The sequence below is a fragment of the Trachurus trachurus genome, assembly GCF_905171665.1.
Source record: "Trachurus trachurus genome assembly, chromosome: 8".
In the NCBI taxonomy this organism is placed as follows: domain Eukaryota; kingdom Metazoa; phylum Chordata; class Actinopteri; order Carangiformes; family Carangidae; genus Trachurus; species Trachurus trachurus.
This window is the reverse complement of record NC_139905.1, coordinates 22,181,315-22,201,196: the sequence shown is the minus strand read 5'-3', so window position 1 is coordinate 22,201,196 and position 19,882 is coordinate 22,181,315. Positions and strand designations below refer to the sequence as shown.

The following is a 19,882-nucleotide window of genomic DNA, read 5'->3' as shown; positions in this document are numbered from 1 at the left end:
TCTCTCTGTGTGCTCTCTGGTGGCCGGGAACAGCCCTGTGGTCAAACTGGAGACCGGCCAGGGATCTTTCCGTCAATTAGTTGATTTTTTTCCCCTGTCTATCTCTGCCGTCAACTCTCCCTCTCTACCTCTCTCTCCCTCTATCTTTCGGTTCTTCGCTCTGTGTCTCCCTTTCTGTCTGTCTCATTATTTCCACTGTTGTTGGCCACATAACGCTTGAGAACACAACATCTGAATGTAGGGCACTTAAAGAGCAAAAAAGCTATTTCTTTAAATATGGTTATTAGATAATCACTCAAAAGATCCTGAAAACCGTACTGAAGAAGCGCTCCCAGGCAAATTTCAATCTGTTTTTGTTTGGACTGGTTTAGATGGTTGACTGAAGGTCATGCACCTTTTTGATTGTGGTGTTGAGTGAGTGAGTGAGGGGAGCAGGTGGTACCAGCGCTTCACATTAGACAATAACAGCCAACACACACAACAGTTACAGGCACTTAAAATTACAACACACCGTTGTGCGTCCCTGCACACCACACCACACACAGCGTGTCATCACTGCATATCAATTACACGGAGAAGTGAGGATCTATTTCTAATTCAATCAGTCAGCGCTGGTGTCACATCCCTCGCTCTCTGGCTCTCTCCCTGCCTCGCCCCGCTCCCCCGTTTCTCCCTCGTCTGATTCTCACTGATGCGTCTCAGTCATCATGGGGCTGGTGGACGCGGGTGTCAGGTTTGTGTGTTTGTTTATTCTCGTGTGTGTGTGTGTGTGTGTGTGTGTGTGTACTTCTATTCTCCTGTGGGGAACAGTTTAAGTTTTAGACTTCTGGAGAAGTAAGGTAATCCTGGCCTGACCTTGTTTCTTCAGAGCTCGGAGGGTTTTACAGTTAAATATGTTATTTGGAACAGACATTGGCGTATCATTCTTAAATTAACTTTTATCCCTTGTTTCTCCAACAAAATAAGACCACAGAGACTGTGTCCTCTGGCAGTTTTTTTTTTTTTTTCAAAAATGAGAACTTAAATTTTTGTGTAAAACGTGACACATTTACTAAGCCGGCATTATCAATGTAGCAAACAGGTGACTATTCATCTAGCACAGCTCGAGCTACAGTAGATCACACTGTTTTGGGCTTCTAAGAAAAATGGCTCTTTCATTTTTAAATTCTTCACTTTTCATCTGCTGATGGAAATCACCAAATCAAACCAAAAACAAGAAAACGCTCTGTACGGTTGTGGGGAGGAGAGGGAGGTGGACTGCAGGTGATAGTCCTTCTCCACCATGGAGCCGTCTCCCACGTCAGCATGACATTAAATGAGCTACCAAATGCTATCAGAGCAGGAGCAGCCCTCTTTATCTTCAAGAATCTGTTGAATACTCATCTCTTCCAAGAGCACCTCCTCTCTCTTATACCTCAACATGCCTAACTAGCACTTGATGCACTTTCTAGCACTTTTTTATCTGATATCCTGGCACTCCGCCTTATTGAACAGCTTTTTTTTTTTTTTTTTTTTACTTAGTACATTCTTCAAGGTCTCCTACTGCACTGAAGCACTCATAAGTTGTTTTGAATAAAAGCATCTACCAAATGAGTAAATGTAACTATTTCTTCTGTGGATTTGTGACAGCTTTTAAATCACACATAGTAATTTAAGGCATTGCTATTGTAAAAACATTGTTTAGTGAAGCTTTAAACTCAACTTGGAAGAATAAATATCTCTCTTTTCCGCACATGAATTTATTCTAATCCACCTGCAAAATAAGAATATTTTCCACAGGTCTGCTGGCAGTCACATCAATACGGAACAAGTTGTAAACAACACATTTTGCATCCAGCTTCTTCATTTCCATTCATTTGACATATCTATACATCATCAGGTGACATACATGTATACAGACACACTTAATCAATGGCAAAATTATTAGAATGACCAGGATATTGACTCCCAAATGCACCAAAGCGTATGAATATTAGCACCAATCACGGGCATTATTATAAATACGGTGCTGACATTCAGACAATAATTCAGATGATGCTGATGTCAAAGAACGAACCGCTCATACCAATGAGGATTCTTCTGGAAGGACTGATCCCACTTAAAAATAAATTGATCTAAGTCAATAATAAGTTATAGAGCATAAGGAGAAGGTTGTGGTGTTGAGGTGAGAGGATGCACCTGAATATAAGAGATGCTAAGAGTCAGCCGTTTGCCAAACAGCTGATCAATCAGCCAGTGATTGTAAAGCATGAATGACCCAACTGATACCAATCAGCTAATGCGGTTTACGCTAATGCACCTGGACCAACTCAGCAGAAATGTAAATCCATGTGTGTGCAATGCGGTGAAGATAAAACCATCAGAATCAGTTGAAGACATGACATAAAGTACAGATGAAAGCAATATGATCCAGTTGGAGGCTTAATACATCAAATTACCTTGTTTTTCCTCCTCACCTCACTTCTTGTTTAATGCCACAATGTAATACTGCTCATTTTTCACAAACACATCTCTGTGACACATTCTGAGCTGTGGCGACGTACGTACAGTATATTTACAGCAGCAGTAATATAATCGGATCTGTCACCTTTAGTGTTTAATGTAATCTGTAGGAAGGAGACATATACACATTATCTGTTGACATATTTCATCCAACATTTTGTTTGTGTGTTATTTTGCTTGTCAGCTGTTCTTGTATGTATTCTAACTGTGGTGCTATTTTAAGTACTGTTTGCCCCTGTCCCGGGTAACCTGCACATCTAAAGGCTTTATGAATATCTTTGTTATTTTAAGCAGAAAGATTATGTAATGAGGACGGATAGAAATGCACAAATGGTTATCGAGCCTCAGCTAATCGTTACGTCCATTCTCCCAAACAGGGCTTATCTTATGTCACATTTGGGTACAGTGTACAAACTCACAAACCTTATTCATGAAGAAAAAAAAAAACTAATGGCGAGGTCATTCTCCGCCCTCAAAGACCATGATGTCACTGAGTTACTGCTGTATTGTATTTTGTATTTTGTTGTTGCTCCCTCTTGAGAATATTTTCACAGCACATGGTTGACTTTTCAGGTATTTCATTACTTTCTCTCTTTGTCTATTTCGCTCGCTGCCTTAGATCATAACCACCTGAACAACGCAGCCTTGTCTCCCCTGGGACCAGCCATGGCCTTGTCTCACCCTCATAACAACCTGGGAATAGGCTTCAACAAGTACACCTCGCTCAAGGCTGTGGGTGAGTAGAATTAAACACGCAAACACACACACATAGACGTGCCTGTACAACCAGGTGTCTGAATGTTTGAATACTTTTGCATTTCTCTCACAGTGGCCCGTGTAATAATGAATTAAACACAAGCTCACTGTACAAAGGTCAATGAAATACAGTGTAAACAAACATGAGTTAGGATGATGGAAAACAAAACGTGTCCACATACTGATGCACGCTGTGGGAAAGTGGTTAAGGGAGAGGAAGAATCCATTAGGATAATAGATTTTTATGAGTCCAACTCCCTGTTTGAAAGCTACAACTTATTCCTGATTTCCTTCACCTCAGCAAAGCTACATTACAGCGCTTTCAACATCAATGTTATGTCACTAAATGTACAGTATATGTGCAAGTGTGAATTTATTCCTGAGATCCAGTGTTTTTTTGTGAAGACAGTGCTGCAGAAAAGAGTGAAAACCTGTTTGCAGAGCTCTCCTGAGTGAAATGAGCGGCATAAATACACAGAGTGGAAACGGGCAGATCATGTAGCAGAGTATCACAACAGTGTAAACTTTTATTCTGCCTCCCGCAGCTGAATACAAACTTTACTTAAAAGCTGTTGCTGCTTAGCAAGAGATTAGCACCTACATATGCAACACAGCTTGAGTTGGTTTTATACAAAAAAAAAAAAACTTAAATCCCTCATAAAACCTGGAAAACAAAAGGGTAAATTAAACAAAAAGCAATAGTGCCATTTGCTCTTAAACTAATGAAACCCAGTAGATATTAATACTGTACTGTATTAGAATGGTTTAATTTTGGTATTGTATCGTATTGATGTATTATAATGCTTCATATAACTCATACATAAGTATAGTTTGTAAACACAATGGATAAATTGTTATACAGTATGACTTAATGAGCATGGAAATGTAACTGATATGGATTGACTCATAGAGGGCATGAATGTCTTGATGAGTCTGAACCATAATGTAAAACTGACCCTAAAACTTAGTAGTCTAATTCTCTTTATGTTGTGTTCAGTGTGTTTTGATCATGATTAGAGCCACTATTATGATGTTACATGAATGGTGCATTTGCTTTATGAAACTGGGAAAGTCCTGTATTGACCAAAGCAGTAGGACATTAGCATCACTGCTGCTGCACAACCATGACGAAAACCCAGTCTCTGTCAGCCATGTAATGCTGACAGTTAATGACAGCCTGGCTTTCTGTATATAGTAATCACAACTTGGCTGTGGGGGTGGGTAGGTATGATGATGGCATTGATGACACAACTTGTACAGGAATGGAAAGACAAGTGGTCCACAATATAAAACAAAGAATATATACACATGCATTTGTTCTATTAATTCCTACAGAGTTTAGCTCCTTTTCAAATCACCCCCAAAAATAATAATAACATAGGTTTGACACTCCAACATGTGCACAATTAGTTGGACATCAGTGGGCGGTGAGTGACAGTAGTCTGGACAGCAGCAAGTTCAGACCTCAAATTTTTCCTCTGGCCATGCTGGCACACACACACACACACACACACACACACACACACACACACACACACACACACACACACACACACACACACACACACACACACACACACACACACACACACACACACACACACACACACACACAGAGAGAAAACACAAACATAGCATACACATTGTTATCTAAACACATACACACCACTCCCTAATGTACAGACAAACTTGTAGACACATATTTACTCACAAACACAAACACACACTCACACACAATCTATCATCTGATCAGTGCAGACAGATAAGGACACAGTGACGATGATGAGGAGCGACAGCTTGACACATGTACATGTAGTGTTCATTGGCACAATATGCAAACGGAGACAGTGCAGCCCATTATAGCTGAGGAGTAACGGACAGAAAGTAACGAGCATGAGGGAAAGTTTTGAAGGACGAAGCTGCTCTTGTTTACGTTGTTTGCAAATCATGCAGTTAAAGTAATAAAAGTGGCTCAAAATTCTTAATATTTCAACCTGATGTCAAGTAGTGTCAGAAAAAAGCAGATGTCTCCCTTGTAACTCTCATTTCATAAGGACTAGCTGCTTGAAAACAGTCTCCAAATGTTTCCTTAGAACAAGTATGATGAGGAAACGATGTATGAAGAGGCTGTTACTGTATTTTAATTTCGTATGTTCACGTTTCAAGAGAAAAGAAACGTTACACAGTTCATTTTCTTTTTCTCTGATATTACCTGTAATGTAGCCTTACAACTAACTACCACTAGTCAATTCTCCTACTGGCTCTACGGCTAAACTAGTAGTTATGCATATGCTAACGTTTGCAGCTCACATGAGGTGTGTTTTCTTATGCTGTTACTATTGTATTTATGATTTTGGAAGGTCACGGGCAAAGAAAAATAAATGTAGAATGCTTTATCAAATGGATAAATCCAAAAATAGTGTTGTTTAGCAAAGCCAATTCTGTCCTGCTTCAAATATTTTAGTTTACTGCTAAATCTATTGTCTGAAAATCCTGGGCAGCAATTGCAGCCATTAAGAAACTTAATTGATGACTCAGAGGCCACAGCAAACTGGCCCTTTCGCTATTTATTTTATTTTATTTTAGGAAACATGTTCTCATCAGCATTAAAATAGAGTAGGACGGAAAATCATTTCAGATAAGACAATAAAGAGAAAAACTGAGGCCAGCAAAATGAGCTAAGCAAAGTGACTGAGAGAAAGAAGAGGAGGGAAGAGAGAAGCTCATCTCATTATTCTGCTCAGTGAGTGAGAAACAAAGGCCGATTGCAGCAGCAGCAGCAGAAGCAGCAGCAGCAGCATCCCCCCAACTGAACGACGAGCATCAGCCACATCTCACTGAAAAATATTTCAAAATAACCAATCCCTCACACAGCGAGGTGCTACGCTCTCGTCTGTCCGCTCTCGACATCAACGCGTTCAGTTCTGTCTCTGATGATACACAGACATTGAACTGCTCCTCTTTGTGCACCTTTGTTTGGTGTCTGCTCTGTTTTTGTCCCTATGCAAAAAAGGTACAAACACACACAAACACGCACCTCAGTCCCAGTACAGTTCTGGTATCTCATTCCTCAGTCATCGGGGACAAATGCTCTTACACAACTAACACCTAAAACAATACAGGTACAACACACGCGCACACACAAACTCGCGCACAGTAAGTCTTTTCATTGCAATGATCAAGAATAAATTATGAGACGCTCTTCTTCCCTTCTTTGACACAATTAGATGCCATCTCTTACATTTACTGTTTGATTCCAAATAATTACAGTAGCAGTAAAATGAAAATAATAATAATGATGTTAATTATTATATAAATGGAATTGCATGCTGATATGAAGTGTATTCACTTTGAAAGTGCTTTATGATGTGAATAATTACTCGTTCTTTCTTCTTGACCATGACCGATAACCAGTGAGAAACTTGAAAGTCAGCAGCGCCCATTTATGGACTGAATCCTGGAACGAAAAATCTACTGTGAAATATTTCATCATAACGTACATAGATTCAAAGCTGTGACAGAAGATTCAGATCTATTTTTAATTTCTTTGGATAATTCATTTCCCCACTCAGTAAGTTGCATGAATTTAAAGGAATTGTTCAACATTTTGTGAATTTTCTTTTTTTTTGGCAAGTTAGTTGAGCTTGATACCAGTTTCAGTGTCTGTCAAAAATAACAGCTTGGTTTAGCTTTAAAAATGCTGTTAGGTGAATTTTGTTACCTTTAACCAGACAAACTGCTTCCCTCTGTTTCACTTCAGTATATTAAGCTAAGCTAGCCAGATGCTGGCTGTAGCTTCATATATAGAGTGGTATCAGGTATCAATCGTCACAGCAACAAAGCCATCATCCTGGCACACTTCAGATCAACATCCATCAACCAGGTGCCTGACAGCTCTCCCAGAGATTACTCCCACCCTGCAGTGCTCACATGTATGCAGAGATGCTATTCATTAATATTTGCTCTCACATCAACACAATCTACCCTCGACACCTGTCTGTGAAGTTGCGCCAGACAACTAAACTAAACACCCCCACCCCGTTTTGCAGCTGGGTGTTGGACCCTCCTGCCTCAGCAGTAGGCTGCACAGTGAGCACATTCCTGGGAGTGTATAGGTCACAGAGGATCTCTCCTGGACCTCAAACATGACAACACCAAGAAGAGTGTCTCTGTGAGGTGAACAAGGTGAACCTCCCTCCACCTGTCCACACTAGAGACACTGACAGCATCGCACCCTCTCCTCACAGCTTCATGAGAATTGATTTATGCCTCTAGAGGGGAACAATAAAAACTTGAACCTTGAGTAAGCGCATCTCCTAAAATGTCAAATAATTCCTCGTGAATCAACAAATAATGTTATGTTGCAAAAAGTTTTATAATCTGCCTGTTGGGAGTCAAAAAACAAGACCAAAGAAATACCATGCGCAAAGATTTATTTCTCTATATAGAAACACACAACACAGAATAACATGGCAGTCTAATAGCTCAGAGTTGTGTTCCTTGACCAGTGGCTGCAGCCCATTCTTACACTGACTTGGACATGCTAAACGTGGACATGGACATGCTGTCCACACCTAAACTACCAGTATGTGGTTATCAGATCATAGTTCCTCAGCAGTTTAAGGGGGGACACTATGGTGAATAGGGTAAAACAATTTAACTAACAGACATCACCATTAAACTTCCCAAGTGTAAATATTTTTTGTATTACAAGTTTTGTCAAATTTTATGTTTAAATATGTAAATGTGGCAATATCTAATGAAATATGCGCTAATTTGCATACATTTCCAGAACCAAAATCTGAACAATGGATAAAGCCCCTTTCAAAATCCTTGTTTTATTTTGTTGACATATTAGAGTCAGGAGTGTTTACAGAGGGGATTTTGGATATCTCTTTTTATCACTCCGTAAATGAGAAAATACTGTCACCAGCCCTTTAAAAAATTAAATTTCGCCATGTTTTTAGGAACAAAATGCTGCATAAATCAGGCTTTGAATGATATATCAACAATCCCCTGTGTAAAATCCTTCAGAAAAATGGAAGGCTTGTTGTCTGTTAGTGGAGATTTCTAGCTCAGAGTCTGAGGAAAAACTCATTTTGAGAAAACGGCCTTTAAAGACTTGTACTGTTAAATTCCATAGATCGTACTTTTGGTTGCAGATATGGAGGAAATGACAATTTTTGGAGCCTGCATAATTGCTCAGGAGAGAGAGCTTTACCAGACATGACATGGGTCAGACAACAGGCACAGCACAGTATGGCATGGTAACTTTTGGTGACTTTAGGAGAAATCTATTGACAAAAGAGACAAAATGAAGTAAAATAACCACCTTAATGTGGATTTAGACTTTTCTGAAAGAATACATGTTAAGGAAGAAATAGCCCAAAATCTCAAAATTGATCAGTGCATAAAAAAACTGTGTTTTTGCCTGTATCTCGTCTAAAAAATTAAAGAGAATGTAAAAAACGTAAAAATTTCCACCATAATTCCTCCCTTTTTTATTATTTATGATCAAGTATTCAATTATTAGTGAAGCATGCTTCAGTTCAACACATAATTAAGAATAGGATCATACATTGCTTTCATCCCTACTACTGTAGCAGTACAACATCATTTTACGCACAGTCCAATCATCTTTTCACACATGCTTATCAGTTTTCTTGCTGGGCAATAAACAAGACCCCGGCTCCAGAGATCCTGGCTGTGTGGACAAAGTCATGGCTAGGACACACAACAGCTTGGCCTGGACTGCTGACCATTTGCCAAGCAAAACAGCAGGAATCTGGACCAAGATGCTTCCTTCTTAAAAACATTGCAGCGGTTAACAGCTTATGTTTGTTTATTAAATTCTCTCTCGCAAAACAAGACACAAGACAGAGCCGAAAATGCAAAAGAAAGAAGTGATAAGTACAAAATAAATTTGAAAAAAAGAAGAGAGGAAGGACAAAACAGATCAAAGAGGTTAGGAGACTGTGTGGCAGCAAACGTGTGCCAGGTGGAACAGCAGGATTCAGCCCCACGCAGCTGTGATGTATCTATCTTAGATAAAGTAATGAAAGGAGCACAGGTGAACTGGGAGATGTGGTGAAGATGCTAAAGGTTAGTCAGCAAGTGAGAGGATGAGACGTGATGAACAAACACAATCTGTGGAGGAAGAAATAAACTTAAATGGTTTAATCCTGGCTGCTCCACAATAACCATGGAGACACACTCATAAATCCTTCATGTTGGCCTTTATTTATTAACCTCATGTTCATTTGGGTGTCATGAAGCTGTGTTTTCACTGAAGAAGCAGTTTGAAAATACAAACAAATGCTTCATGTGTGATTTATAGCGCTCAACACGCGCACGTCTCCAGTGAGCGTCAGGTCTACGGGAAAGAGGAAAAAAAAAAAAAACATAAGACAGAAGGCGGAGGGATTTTCTTGAAAAGGGTGTGAAAGGCTCTGTGCCAGGCAGCTAGGACTCTAAGTTCTGGGCCAAGACAGCCTGAAGTCTTTAATTAAAGTCTAACGATCCAACAGTCTGAGCAATATTGGAGATAATATAGAAAAATGGCTGTGAAGTTAAATAATATCCGATGTTTGTTTATGCAGGATCACGTATCTTTCCATAGGAGCCAAATAAAATGTTTGTATTAAGGAAATAACTTCATACAGTAATAGGCAGAATGAATTACTTGAAGCAAAATAAGTGCTTCAGGTCAGATGGAAGCACTTAGAATGAAAATAAGTTTTGGTAGATTTTTAAGACCACATGAATTTAAGTGATCTCAAATTCTCCAAAAGATGACTTTCAAGATGAAGGCACTACTCCACCTCTCTCTGGTTCAAAGTTACCTGTGGCAACTACCAATGAGGCAAAACAATGTGGTTCCTGATTTTTCACTATACTGAGGTGGAAATGAAAGGGAACATTCAGAAGGTGTGGGTTTGTAAATTCTCACGCGGGATGTGATGTTCTCTTTCAAATTTGCAGCTCTTTCCTGTCCCATTATTAACAGATGCGTAATGTGCTCCCATGCATTGCTCGACATGATTTTAAATTCCTGCAGACATCCTGAAGTTTCCAGAAGTACAAAATACATCAGTCCGAATTACATCAAAATGCGATAAAGTGGTGCAAACCCAGGCCGAGAATATTTGAATCTGATGCAATAAGAACATGGCATCTGGGGTTTAAATATTTCATTCACTGTAAGATGTCATATAGCTGCAATGGAGTGTTAAACCAGCAGCTGCAGAACACACTGTCATAGAGAGGAGGAAATACACGGGTAAAATCAAGTGTTTAAGAGGTTAATGGTGCAGATCAACATATGATATGTGGCCATAAGGGAAGCCAGGGTTTTGTCTACACATTGGGGTTTAAAATACCCATGAATTGCATAAAAATAAATATTGTTGTAAAATCATGTTGCATCACAGAATGGACAGACTGGAATATAACACAGCGTTAAGACAGACCACATGTCAGAGACCACCAGGAAGCAGAAAGACCACCTGGGGAAAAAATGTGTTTTAGTTCTGGTTCCTTTGTGATGTTAAAACACTTTATAGTGAACAGGTTTCCCCTGGATAACTGCTCAAACATAATTAACTGGCATTAAAAATAGACCAAATAGAATACAGCATGTTGTCAAACTGTGAAATCCTTCAGTGGGTCCAACTTATGCAGTTATAATGCAGTGGCCCAGATAAGGCCCACAGGCCTCGCTTTAGGCAGCTGTTGGATGGAGAGCAAAAGCTGATGTTGCTGAACAGTATGAAATAAATGAAATAGAGAAGGAAAGAATGGAGGAGACAAGAGAGAGAGAGAGAAAAAAAAAGAAGAAGAAGCAGATGGAGAGTCTGAGATGGAGAGCAAGGCACATAACACTGTCACAGAGGACTCCACTGTCAGGTGCTCCTGCTGGCAACATGTGTGGAAACACTCAAATGGACAGCAACAGCAGTTGTTGTGGGAAGAAACAGTGTGTTTAATTCATTGTTTCTGTGCCGCCCTAGATTTTCCCACCCTGTCCAGAGATTTGGAAGAATTCAACTTCAAATTCTGACGCTGTACTGTAGATTCAGCCGGGGAGCGTCACAGCAGGAGGCGGGATACCGTCCACAACGATTCCTGCAACAAACTGCAAAACACTGAAACTGTACAAAACACATCGACAGTACATACAAACATTACTCAGAAAAAGTGACATGTGATTAAAACCCAGGGCTCACAGCCGTCTGCAGTAGAAATACTGCTGACATCCACTGAGTGTCACATACATACACACAGCTACATATCAAGCAGCTTATTCCCCCTTTCAATGAGAAAAGAATGTATGCAAATGTGTTCTTTGCCGCACAATGCCTGTGTTGCACACACGTGTGTAAATGTGTGAACCCACAGACAGACACACACAAACACACAAATGCAGACACATATACACACTAATCCTCAACTCAGTCCTATCTTGCAAAATTTAAATTAAAGCAAATCAGTTTCTTTATTCATTCCCTCATTCCTACTCACCAATATGGAGACACCAAGTAATTTTTTTCCCCTTTTTTAGAAAGAAAAACATGCCTCATGAAATAGGTCACTTTAATTGCTCTGCTATTTGAGCGAGTAAAGCGATTAATTTAATTATTCTTTGTCAGTTTCTCCTCATGTCTCTTATGACCTTTTCCACAAGTCCACAGTGCAATGACCTTGTCTTGATCTTAAGACGCAGTTTGGTAACTGATCATATTTGACCTTGTGTCAAACACAACTCACCCCCTATTGCTGCTGCCTTTAGAGTGAACCCACCATACAAACTACTTAGAGAGAGAATACTGAATATAGATTAATTCATTTAACAGCCACCTTTCCCCATGGGGATCAATATATTTTCTGGTTCTGATTCAATGGCGATTGCAGAAATACTGACCACAAGTAGTTGAAAATATGGAGTGATAGGTTGCAAACAGTTTATCAGTGGCTCTAGTCGTATTTGATGTTGCATTGAGAAAACCAGGTCTGTATTTAAATCCTTGGACCGACGTGGAGAGTTTCTCAAAAGGGACTGCGTCTGTCTCCTTCCTCAACAGCTGCTTCTGAAGTGCCCTGTAGTTACACAATGGACCCACATGTGAAGTGTTCAATAAGCAATTACCAGACAGTGATAGCAATGGACAGCTCTCTGACGTGTGTGAATGTGAGACGACTCCTCCAGGTGTTTTCTGGAAATACAAATATTAGAAGGTGCTCAAAGTGTCTCAGCTATACCAGACATGATTAGAGACAACTCTGCTGCAGGAAAACAGGCCATAGCAAAAGTGTGTTTTAAAAAATAAATAAATAAATAAATAAATGGATAAATTCTTAAATAATCCCAAAAAATCTGGATGACTTGTGTTTGCTGTGTTTAGTTGAAACTCGACCAGGAACTATCCTGATTTTTCTTCATATGTACAGTAGGTGAATCCCTTAATGTTTATAGATCATGCTATTAGTCAGATCTCTTTCTTTCAGATCCCATATTGAGTATTTGTTACTTGGACCTCTAGTGTCACAATTTTAGCCATTTAAGCTTGAAAATGTGTGATTCAACCATGAGATACCTTCCTGCACAGGAGGGAGTCCAATCTGTTATATAAACCCAGATGTTCAGACAGCAGCTGACTAATAAATAACCAATAAATGGCTATGTATGTCAGATTTATTACAACGTCTAAGCAGTGATGTGACTTTAGTCTGGTGGAATTTTGTGCTTGTTGAGAATGACCTCCACCTCAAAACGTGTCTGCCTCTGCTCAAGCTTTTGATACTAACGCACTGAGATGGATAAAACAATGTAACCTGTGGAGGGAGGGATGTGGCATTAACAGCTCAGTGTGGATAGTTGCTAATTTTACACTCATCCCAGCCCACCCAGCTCTGTGTCTGCACCCGTTTGAAGTGCACCCTTATTTATCCAAGGCGCACCTCAAACAGATTATAGATTTTTTTTAGATAGGCAAAAGATTATAGAGGCCATGTGCTCAGTTATGGAAACATGTTATTTTTGTAGCAATACCCACTGATACATGATTCACACGGGGAAAAAATATAGCTTGGTGTGTACTAAACATGTTATAGTCATACATCAAAGTAAAGCTATGTTGAGGGTCGGAGCCTTGTTCCCAGCAAACACACACTGAGTCAGGATAGAGGAAACGTGTACTGAACTCGGAGGTGCAGGTAATTTCAGAATTCGCTCTCTTTCCCCAGTCTAGTTTATGTTTTTTCTAATGCTTTGCAGTCATCATCATTGACACCATTTAATCAACACACAATCTAAGTTATCTACAATACAGGACAAGACCATCGCTTTTGTGTGGTTAACCACATCTTTGCAATTTAATAATGAAAAGTAACAATAAAACATAGCAAGAAAAAAAAAACAAGTACAGTTAAAAATGTGTGCAATACATCATCTTAATAGCTCCAGCCAAGAGCAGTCTAGTCTAGAGGTGGGGTAGGTACTGAGAGAGCGAGGGGGGAGAAGAAGGGATTCAGAAGAGGGACTTCTTGAGGATGCGGTTCCTGGACAGGCGGTAATCTCTGGCCTGCTCAGACAAATAGCCCCTGTTGCTGCCGTACAGGTCTTTGAGTCTGCAGGTCTCTCTCTCCATCGCCAGTTTATCTTGTTTCTTTGTGAACTGTCCAGACTTCACCCCTCTCTGCAGCCACTGCAGGGCCTGGGAGGATTTCACTCTCACTGCTATAACCATAGGGAAGAGGGATGATGAGAATATTAAAACGTGCAGCATTGAATAAGTAGAAAATGCAGCTTAAACAATTTGATACAAATGAGATACATACATTTAGACTTGAGGCTCTTTCTCCCAGCAGGGGGGCGGCGGGTGTAGTCGGTTGGGTGGAGCCTCTCTTGAGCAGTTTCCTGCTTTCCAACCCAATTGTTAATCAGAGGTTTTCCTACTCTCTGCTCCTGGCTCCTGGTCTCAGCTGCCTCATCCTCCCTGCACCTCCTCTGCTGCTCCCTTTTCACATCACTGAGTGTGGATCTGGGTCTAGCAAAGGGCTTCTCATCTACCTTCACCAGTTCCCACTGAAGCAGCTCCTGTTTTAGTTTTACCAACTCTTTTTGATCATTTACCCTCTTCTCCTCCTCTTCTCTCCATTTGGCCTCCTGCCTCTGTCTTTCCTCCTCCACTTGCTCTTTCTGAAATCTCAGTCGTTCAGTTTCTTTATCCCTCTCTTCTATTTCTCTCCTGCGTCTTTCACGCTCCTCCAGAGCAGCTCTTGCTCTGCGCTGCATCTCCATTTCCTTCAACTCTCTATACATTTCTTGCCTGAAATGTTTATTCCTCTCCTCAGGGGTCATTTTCCTGATACTTTTTAGAAGCTCCATTTCAGCCTGGAAGTGACTTTGCAGTCTTGACATCATGGTCTCGTTCAGTTGTGCAGATTGACTCGGTCAGTGTCTGTGTCGTCTACTGTAAGGTCAACTGATGCCACCAGATAGAATAGTCAGATAAATAGTCAGTGGTTAGAACACTGGTGGAACCTGGAACAGTTTTGTCCATTGTGACACACATTCTCTAATTCTGTGACTTGTCAGCTTCCAAAACAGTTGGTGTTGATTTCCAAAAAAGGAATGTGAAATGCTTGAGCCACTGAAGGGCACTTTTGAAAAATGCTCCAAGTAACGTAGCATAACATGTTGGAAGTGTCTTACATGTTGATGGTAACCCAGCTCCAAAAGCACTGGATCCTATCTGCATTTCCCATAATGCAATCCCACGCACCTTTAGTTTATAAAATAAACTGTCTTAAAGGTGTACAGAAAAGAAAATTGAATTTGAGCCCACTTTGGGTCATAAAATTAATGTGATAACTCATCTTTCAGACGTTGTAGGCCAAATTCTATTTTTGAGTAAATCCGGGATGAAAGTGTGTATTTTTTTTTTCGCATTGGATAATGCAGGCGCACGGATTATACGTCAGCCTGTACACGATTCACCAGCCACTGATATTGGATCCGTCATCCGTCATTCAAACGTCTGAGACACGCACACACACACGGAGCTCGGGCTCGCCCCAAGCTTTGAATATCCCGCCCGCTCGATAACGACCAATCAAATTCGTTTTCCTCACTCGGGTAAACTCGTGTTGCAGCTCGTGACAACTCGGCGCGACAAACAGGACAAACGGCCATTTCTGTACACCTTTAAAAGAAATTGTCCTTGCCAAGCTGTCAGTCTTATTTTCTGACTTGTCAATGCTCCTCCAGAGCCAAAGACACATTTCACAACATTTCACAGGCACAGAGTAGTTCTCATCATCATCATCACAAGTAACTTGACTTTAATGTGTAACATTGATGCAATTCACCTTCAAAGACTCTTGCTTGTGACTTTAGATTGAGTTTGTTGCTCACATTTGTCCATAAAAATTCACATCCGTTTGTTCTATTTGTCCAATACTGCTGCTCGTGACTAATTAGGCCTCCTGCAAAATTAACACAAAACGTTTTAATGAAGCAGCAGGCTAGAACTGATACATGGAGAACATAGGCAGCATTTAACCTTGATGCATTGCCATTGTGAAAACTAAAGAAAGAAAAACCTCACACAACACAATGTGCTATGTGTTATTCACAGCGTATTCTCATTTTATCGATGTGTTTTGGGTTGTAAAGACTCTCCACAGCATAATAATAAATCTTGCTGTTGAAAACTTAACTATGGCAAAAACAAAACATGTCCGCTATCTTGCTTTGCTGCTCCTGTGTTGCTGCCCCACATTTATTCCAGTGGGAGTGTCTGCAAACCCTCAGTATAATACAATAAAGTTCAATGTCACCACAAACTGTACAGCAGTATGTTCAATTAACAGTCTAAACAAAATTAAACATTAATGTCACAAAGGATATAACACTTTATTCGATGCATTAGTTTGTCACGAGAAACTCGGAACTACTTGGATATCTTTAATCTTATACACTATTTGGGCCACATAGTGACACAATATTACAGTAATACAGTATGTTAAAGTTGCAAATACTGAAGGTGTTTTACAAACTCTGATCAGGTTTAAGTTGGTTAGTGCCTAAAAGCATTCATGTGTAGATTTCATCCAAATCTGACATTACATTCAATTCCAACTTTCTCATGTGTTTAGGTCACAGTACCGAGTAAGTTTATTTCATTGTTACATACTGTAGCCTACCAAGTTTTGCACCTCAACTGTAGGTAAAACAACAGTTACCAACAGCTATACTGTTTTTAAAGTTTTTCATAGGAACTATCAAGTCCCTGTTCAATACCCCGAGCCCAAGACCCATATCAGACTGCACAATACACTGCTTCTATTAAATGTCTTCTGAGGTCTCAAGAATCCCTAGTTGCTCAAACGCAGCTTGATTTTGCATGGCAAATAATATTCTGCCATTGCAACAGAGTGTTAAATATAACCTTAAATATGAGAAAGATAAGATAAAGGTGGGTCGGTGTGAGGTGTACGTTTTCCTCACCATCAGTTGTGGAAATAAACCTGCTACATTGCATTGAATAATAAAACTGTCTCTGATTACTTAACCGTACAGTTTCATAGACCACTTTGATTTTGTTTTTATCACTAGTCTCAACTTCTTGTGGTTGTATATTAACCATGTCTCTGTCTTGCTTTCTGCCCCTTCCTTGTCTTTCTGCCCCCACCCATCCTCCAGACACGGCTGCAAGGGACTACTACAAGAGTTACCCGATGGTAGATTACACCCATCGCCAGTCTCCTCCCACTTTCCAGCCGATCAACTTCCATCCCAAGGACAAGCCCTTCCTCCCGCCGCCCGACATCCACGCGCCGCTGGCCATCACCATCAACGCCTCCCAGATCCCCAAGCCTAAGATCTCCAAGACCAACACCCATCCGCTCACCTCCAGCTCAGCCTTCAAAGTATGGGACCCCAGTAAGAGCCACGCCCCTCACCCGATAAGCGCCCACATGACCCTGCAGGGGCCGCAGCATCACCCCATCCAGCAGCAGCAGCATCAGCCGCTGCACCAGCAGAACAGCCGTCGCCAGGCCTACTCCAACAAGAGGCAGTTCAGCATCGAGACGCTGCCCGAGCTGTTCTCGCAGCCGCTGGGCTACGGCCACTCGCCGCACGTGCACCCCAAGCACAAGGGACTGCCCACCAACAGCAAGACCGAAGTCACTGTCTGAACATGGGGTTGAACGGGGAGAATAAAACAGGAGAGGAGACAAAAAGAAATCCAGCAAAGTTGTGAGGGAAACGTTCAGATATCTTTTATATCCACAGCCGTAACGGCGAGACGCGGGGGGGCGAGAAATATCGTATCTGGAAATTTTTTAAAAACTGAATTTTCCGCATCACTGTTGAGAATACTAACGATAATGCGAGTGATATCTGTGTACTTTTAACCACTGGATTGTGACAGCAGCAGCAGCAGCAGCAGTTAAGCTGTGAAGGTGGCGGATCGGCAGGCGCTGGCTGTGACTCTTTGAACCCGACGGCTCTTCTAAATAATTGAGTGGCCTCTCAGTGTGTTGGCACAGGTCTGTCCTCCTTCTCCTATGAACCCCCCCCTGCCCCCTCCCCTACTCCCTCCACACCTCAATGACACCATGCGCAAAATGTTGAAATCCCTACACTGAAGAAGACACTATTTACAACACAAGCTGTAACCCAGACTCCGAAGGCTGTCAGCGAGGCTGGTACAGGGGAGAGCTTCCTCTAAGACTTTGGCTTCCCGTCAGCAGAGACAATGCCATTGTGTTGTCAGCTCCCGTTGCCCTCCAGCCCTCCGGAGAGGGAGATATCAGCCTGGCAATTTATACCAGGAGGAGGAGGAGGAGGAGGAGGGTGGGGAGGTTTGCGGGGGGGTCGGAGGGGCTGTTCATCTCATTCCAGGGGCAAATGAGATGAGAATGATCTGAACCATGCGCGCGCACGCACACACACACACACACACACACACACACTACTCAGTTGTCAACAGCTACAGAAGGTTCCCCAGCAGTGTCAGCGAGACCACTGACACACAAGCAGACACACACTCTTGTCGTCTTGATCCCCACAAAACCGGGCAAATGAATAAGGAGGCTTTCTTGTTTCGTACTCGTACCAGCTACTTCCAGCTATCGTCTGTTGTGTTGTTGCAGATGTTTACCTCTGAAACAAACCCAAGGATGTGTTACGATGCCTAAAAAAAAAAAAAAAAAAGAGTGGGAGGAGGGTTGTATCCAGAAAGGTCATTACAAAGTCACTGGATTCTCTTTCCTCACAATGAGTTTTTACAAATGAGATTTTGTGAGAAATATCAGCCAGTGCTGTGATGACCACTATAGACTACACTCCTCCAAGATCCACTTCTCCGTATCCTTTGTTCGCAAAGGAACGATTTCATAATCAGACACTAATCATCAACTCCATGTTGTGGGTCTGGATGTAGGAAGAGGAAGCAGTGATGCGTTATGAGAACGCCTTTTCCCAGTACACTTCTGCCTAAACACAGCTGTTTGAGGTATGTGCTTACAGCCGCAAGGCCAACATGATCTGAAAGGCTGAGGCCACTTGTCAGTGCTCTGCAATGTACTTCACATTGCTTTAATATACGCAATGAATGAACTGAATCCATTCAAACACACATCCTGTGTCTGGAAGGGAAATGGTCAAGTTTATCATTTTAAAGGTGGATATGATATAATGTGTTGACAGAGAGAGAGAATACAATAATGTGATGTTTTTCAGTAATGAATAGTGTGAAGGGTTTAGGCTACAGTTTGTGTCAGGCGAGTGCACTCCTGCAAATCATTCACATTCACTTTCAATATCTGAAACAACACAGTCAGTGGAGCCTCTTGATTGGCTGGTGACTGGTTCTATTTATTTCCATAATACCAACCCAAAGAGAAGAGAACAAAAAAAAAGAAATGCACATGATACAGACACCTTACAAGTTTTACTGTAGCACCATCTTCAGCTTTTTCTTCCAATATGTGCTTTTCCGCTACACCCCCTACAGTATCACACGTCACTTGATGGATGGTCTTGTTCTCTGTTTCTCAAGGAGTTTGACAGAGAGATGTGGACAGACTCAGTGTTGAGATGCACCTCCCTGAGCTGTCTTACCTACATCTCGAGTCTCCTTTGTGAGCCAGTGAGTGGTTTGCCTGTATTCAGTAACCACCAGGTTTTATTTATTGCTGCATGCAGTCATGGAGCTAACGTAACGCTAGCTGTAAAGGGCTAGTACCTCCAAACAATAGAATAGGCTTACTATTTGATCAAACCAAAATCAAATACAGTATGTAAAATATGTAGAAAATTAAATACAATATGCCCAGTGTGTATATGGCTGTAGAGACTTTGGATTTGTTTAAAGGAAAATTCAGGAGTATTTCAAGCCGGCGTATTTCCCAGTTCAGCAGTGACGTTCGTTTTCTCCTGGGACTATATCCACCAGTGCATGCAGTTTTTTGAAGTGGAGTTAGAGTAAGATTCACACACGTAAATGAACTGTGGATGAATATGCAGGGTTATTAGGTCATGTGGTCCCCTGCAGTCAGCTGTAATGGCCGTTCCAGGTAGCTAACCAGTGTTTTGTGGAAACTGTGGGAGCCT

At 41.2% G+C, this 19,882-nt stretch overlaps 1 protein-coding gene across 1 annotated transcript in view; it reads left to right on the top strand.

Annotated features, from left to right (window-relative positions):
- LOC310989691 (protein shisa-8) overlaps positions 1–17,460 on the top strand; it is a gene marked incomplete at both ends in the record, with an annotated part of 138,972 nt that extends 121,512 nt beyond the window's left edge. The window contains 2 exons of the mRNA XM_083976836.1: positions 3,122–3,238; positions 16,964–17,460. Of these exons, the coding sequence (XP_083832962.1) occupies positions 3,122–3,238; positions 16,964–17,460 (614 nt within the window). The remainder of the gene's footprint in view (positions 1–3,121; positions 3,239–16,963) is intronic.
- Between the last annotated feature and the right edge of the window lie 2,422 nt (positions 17,461–19,882).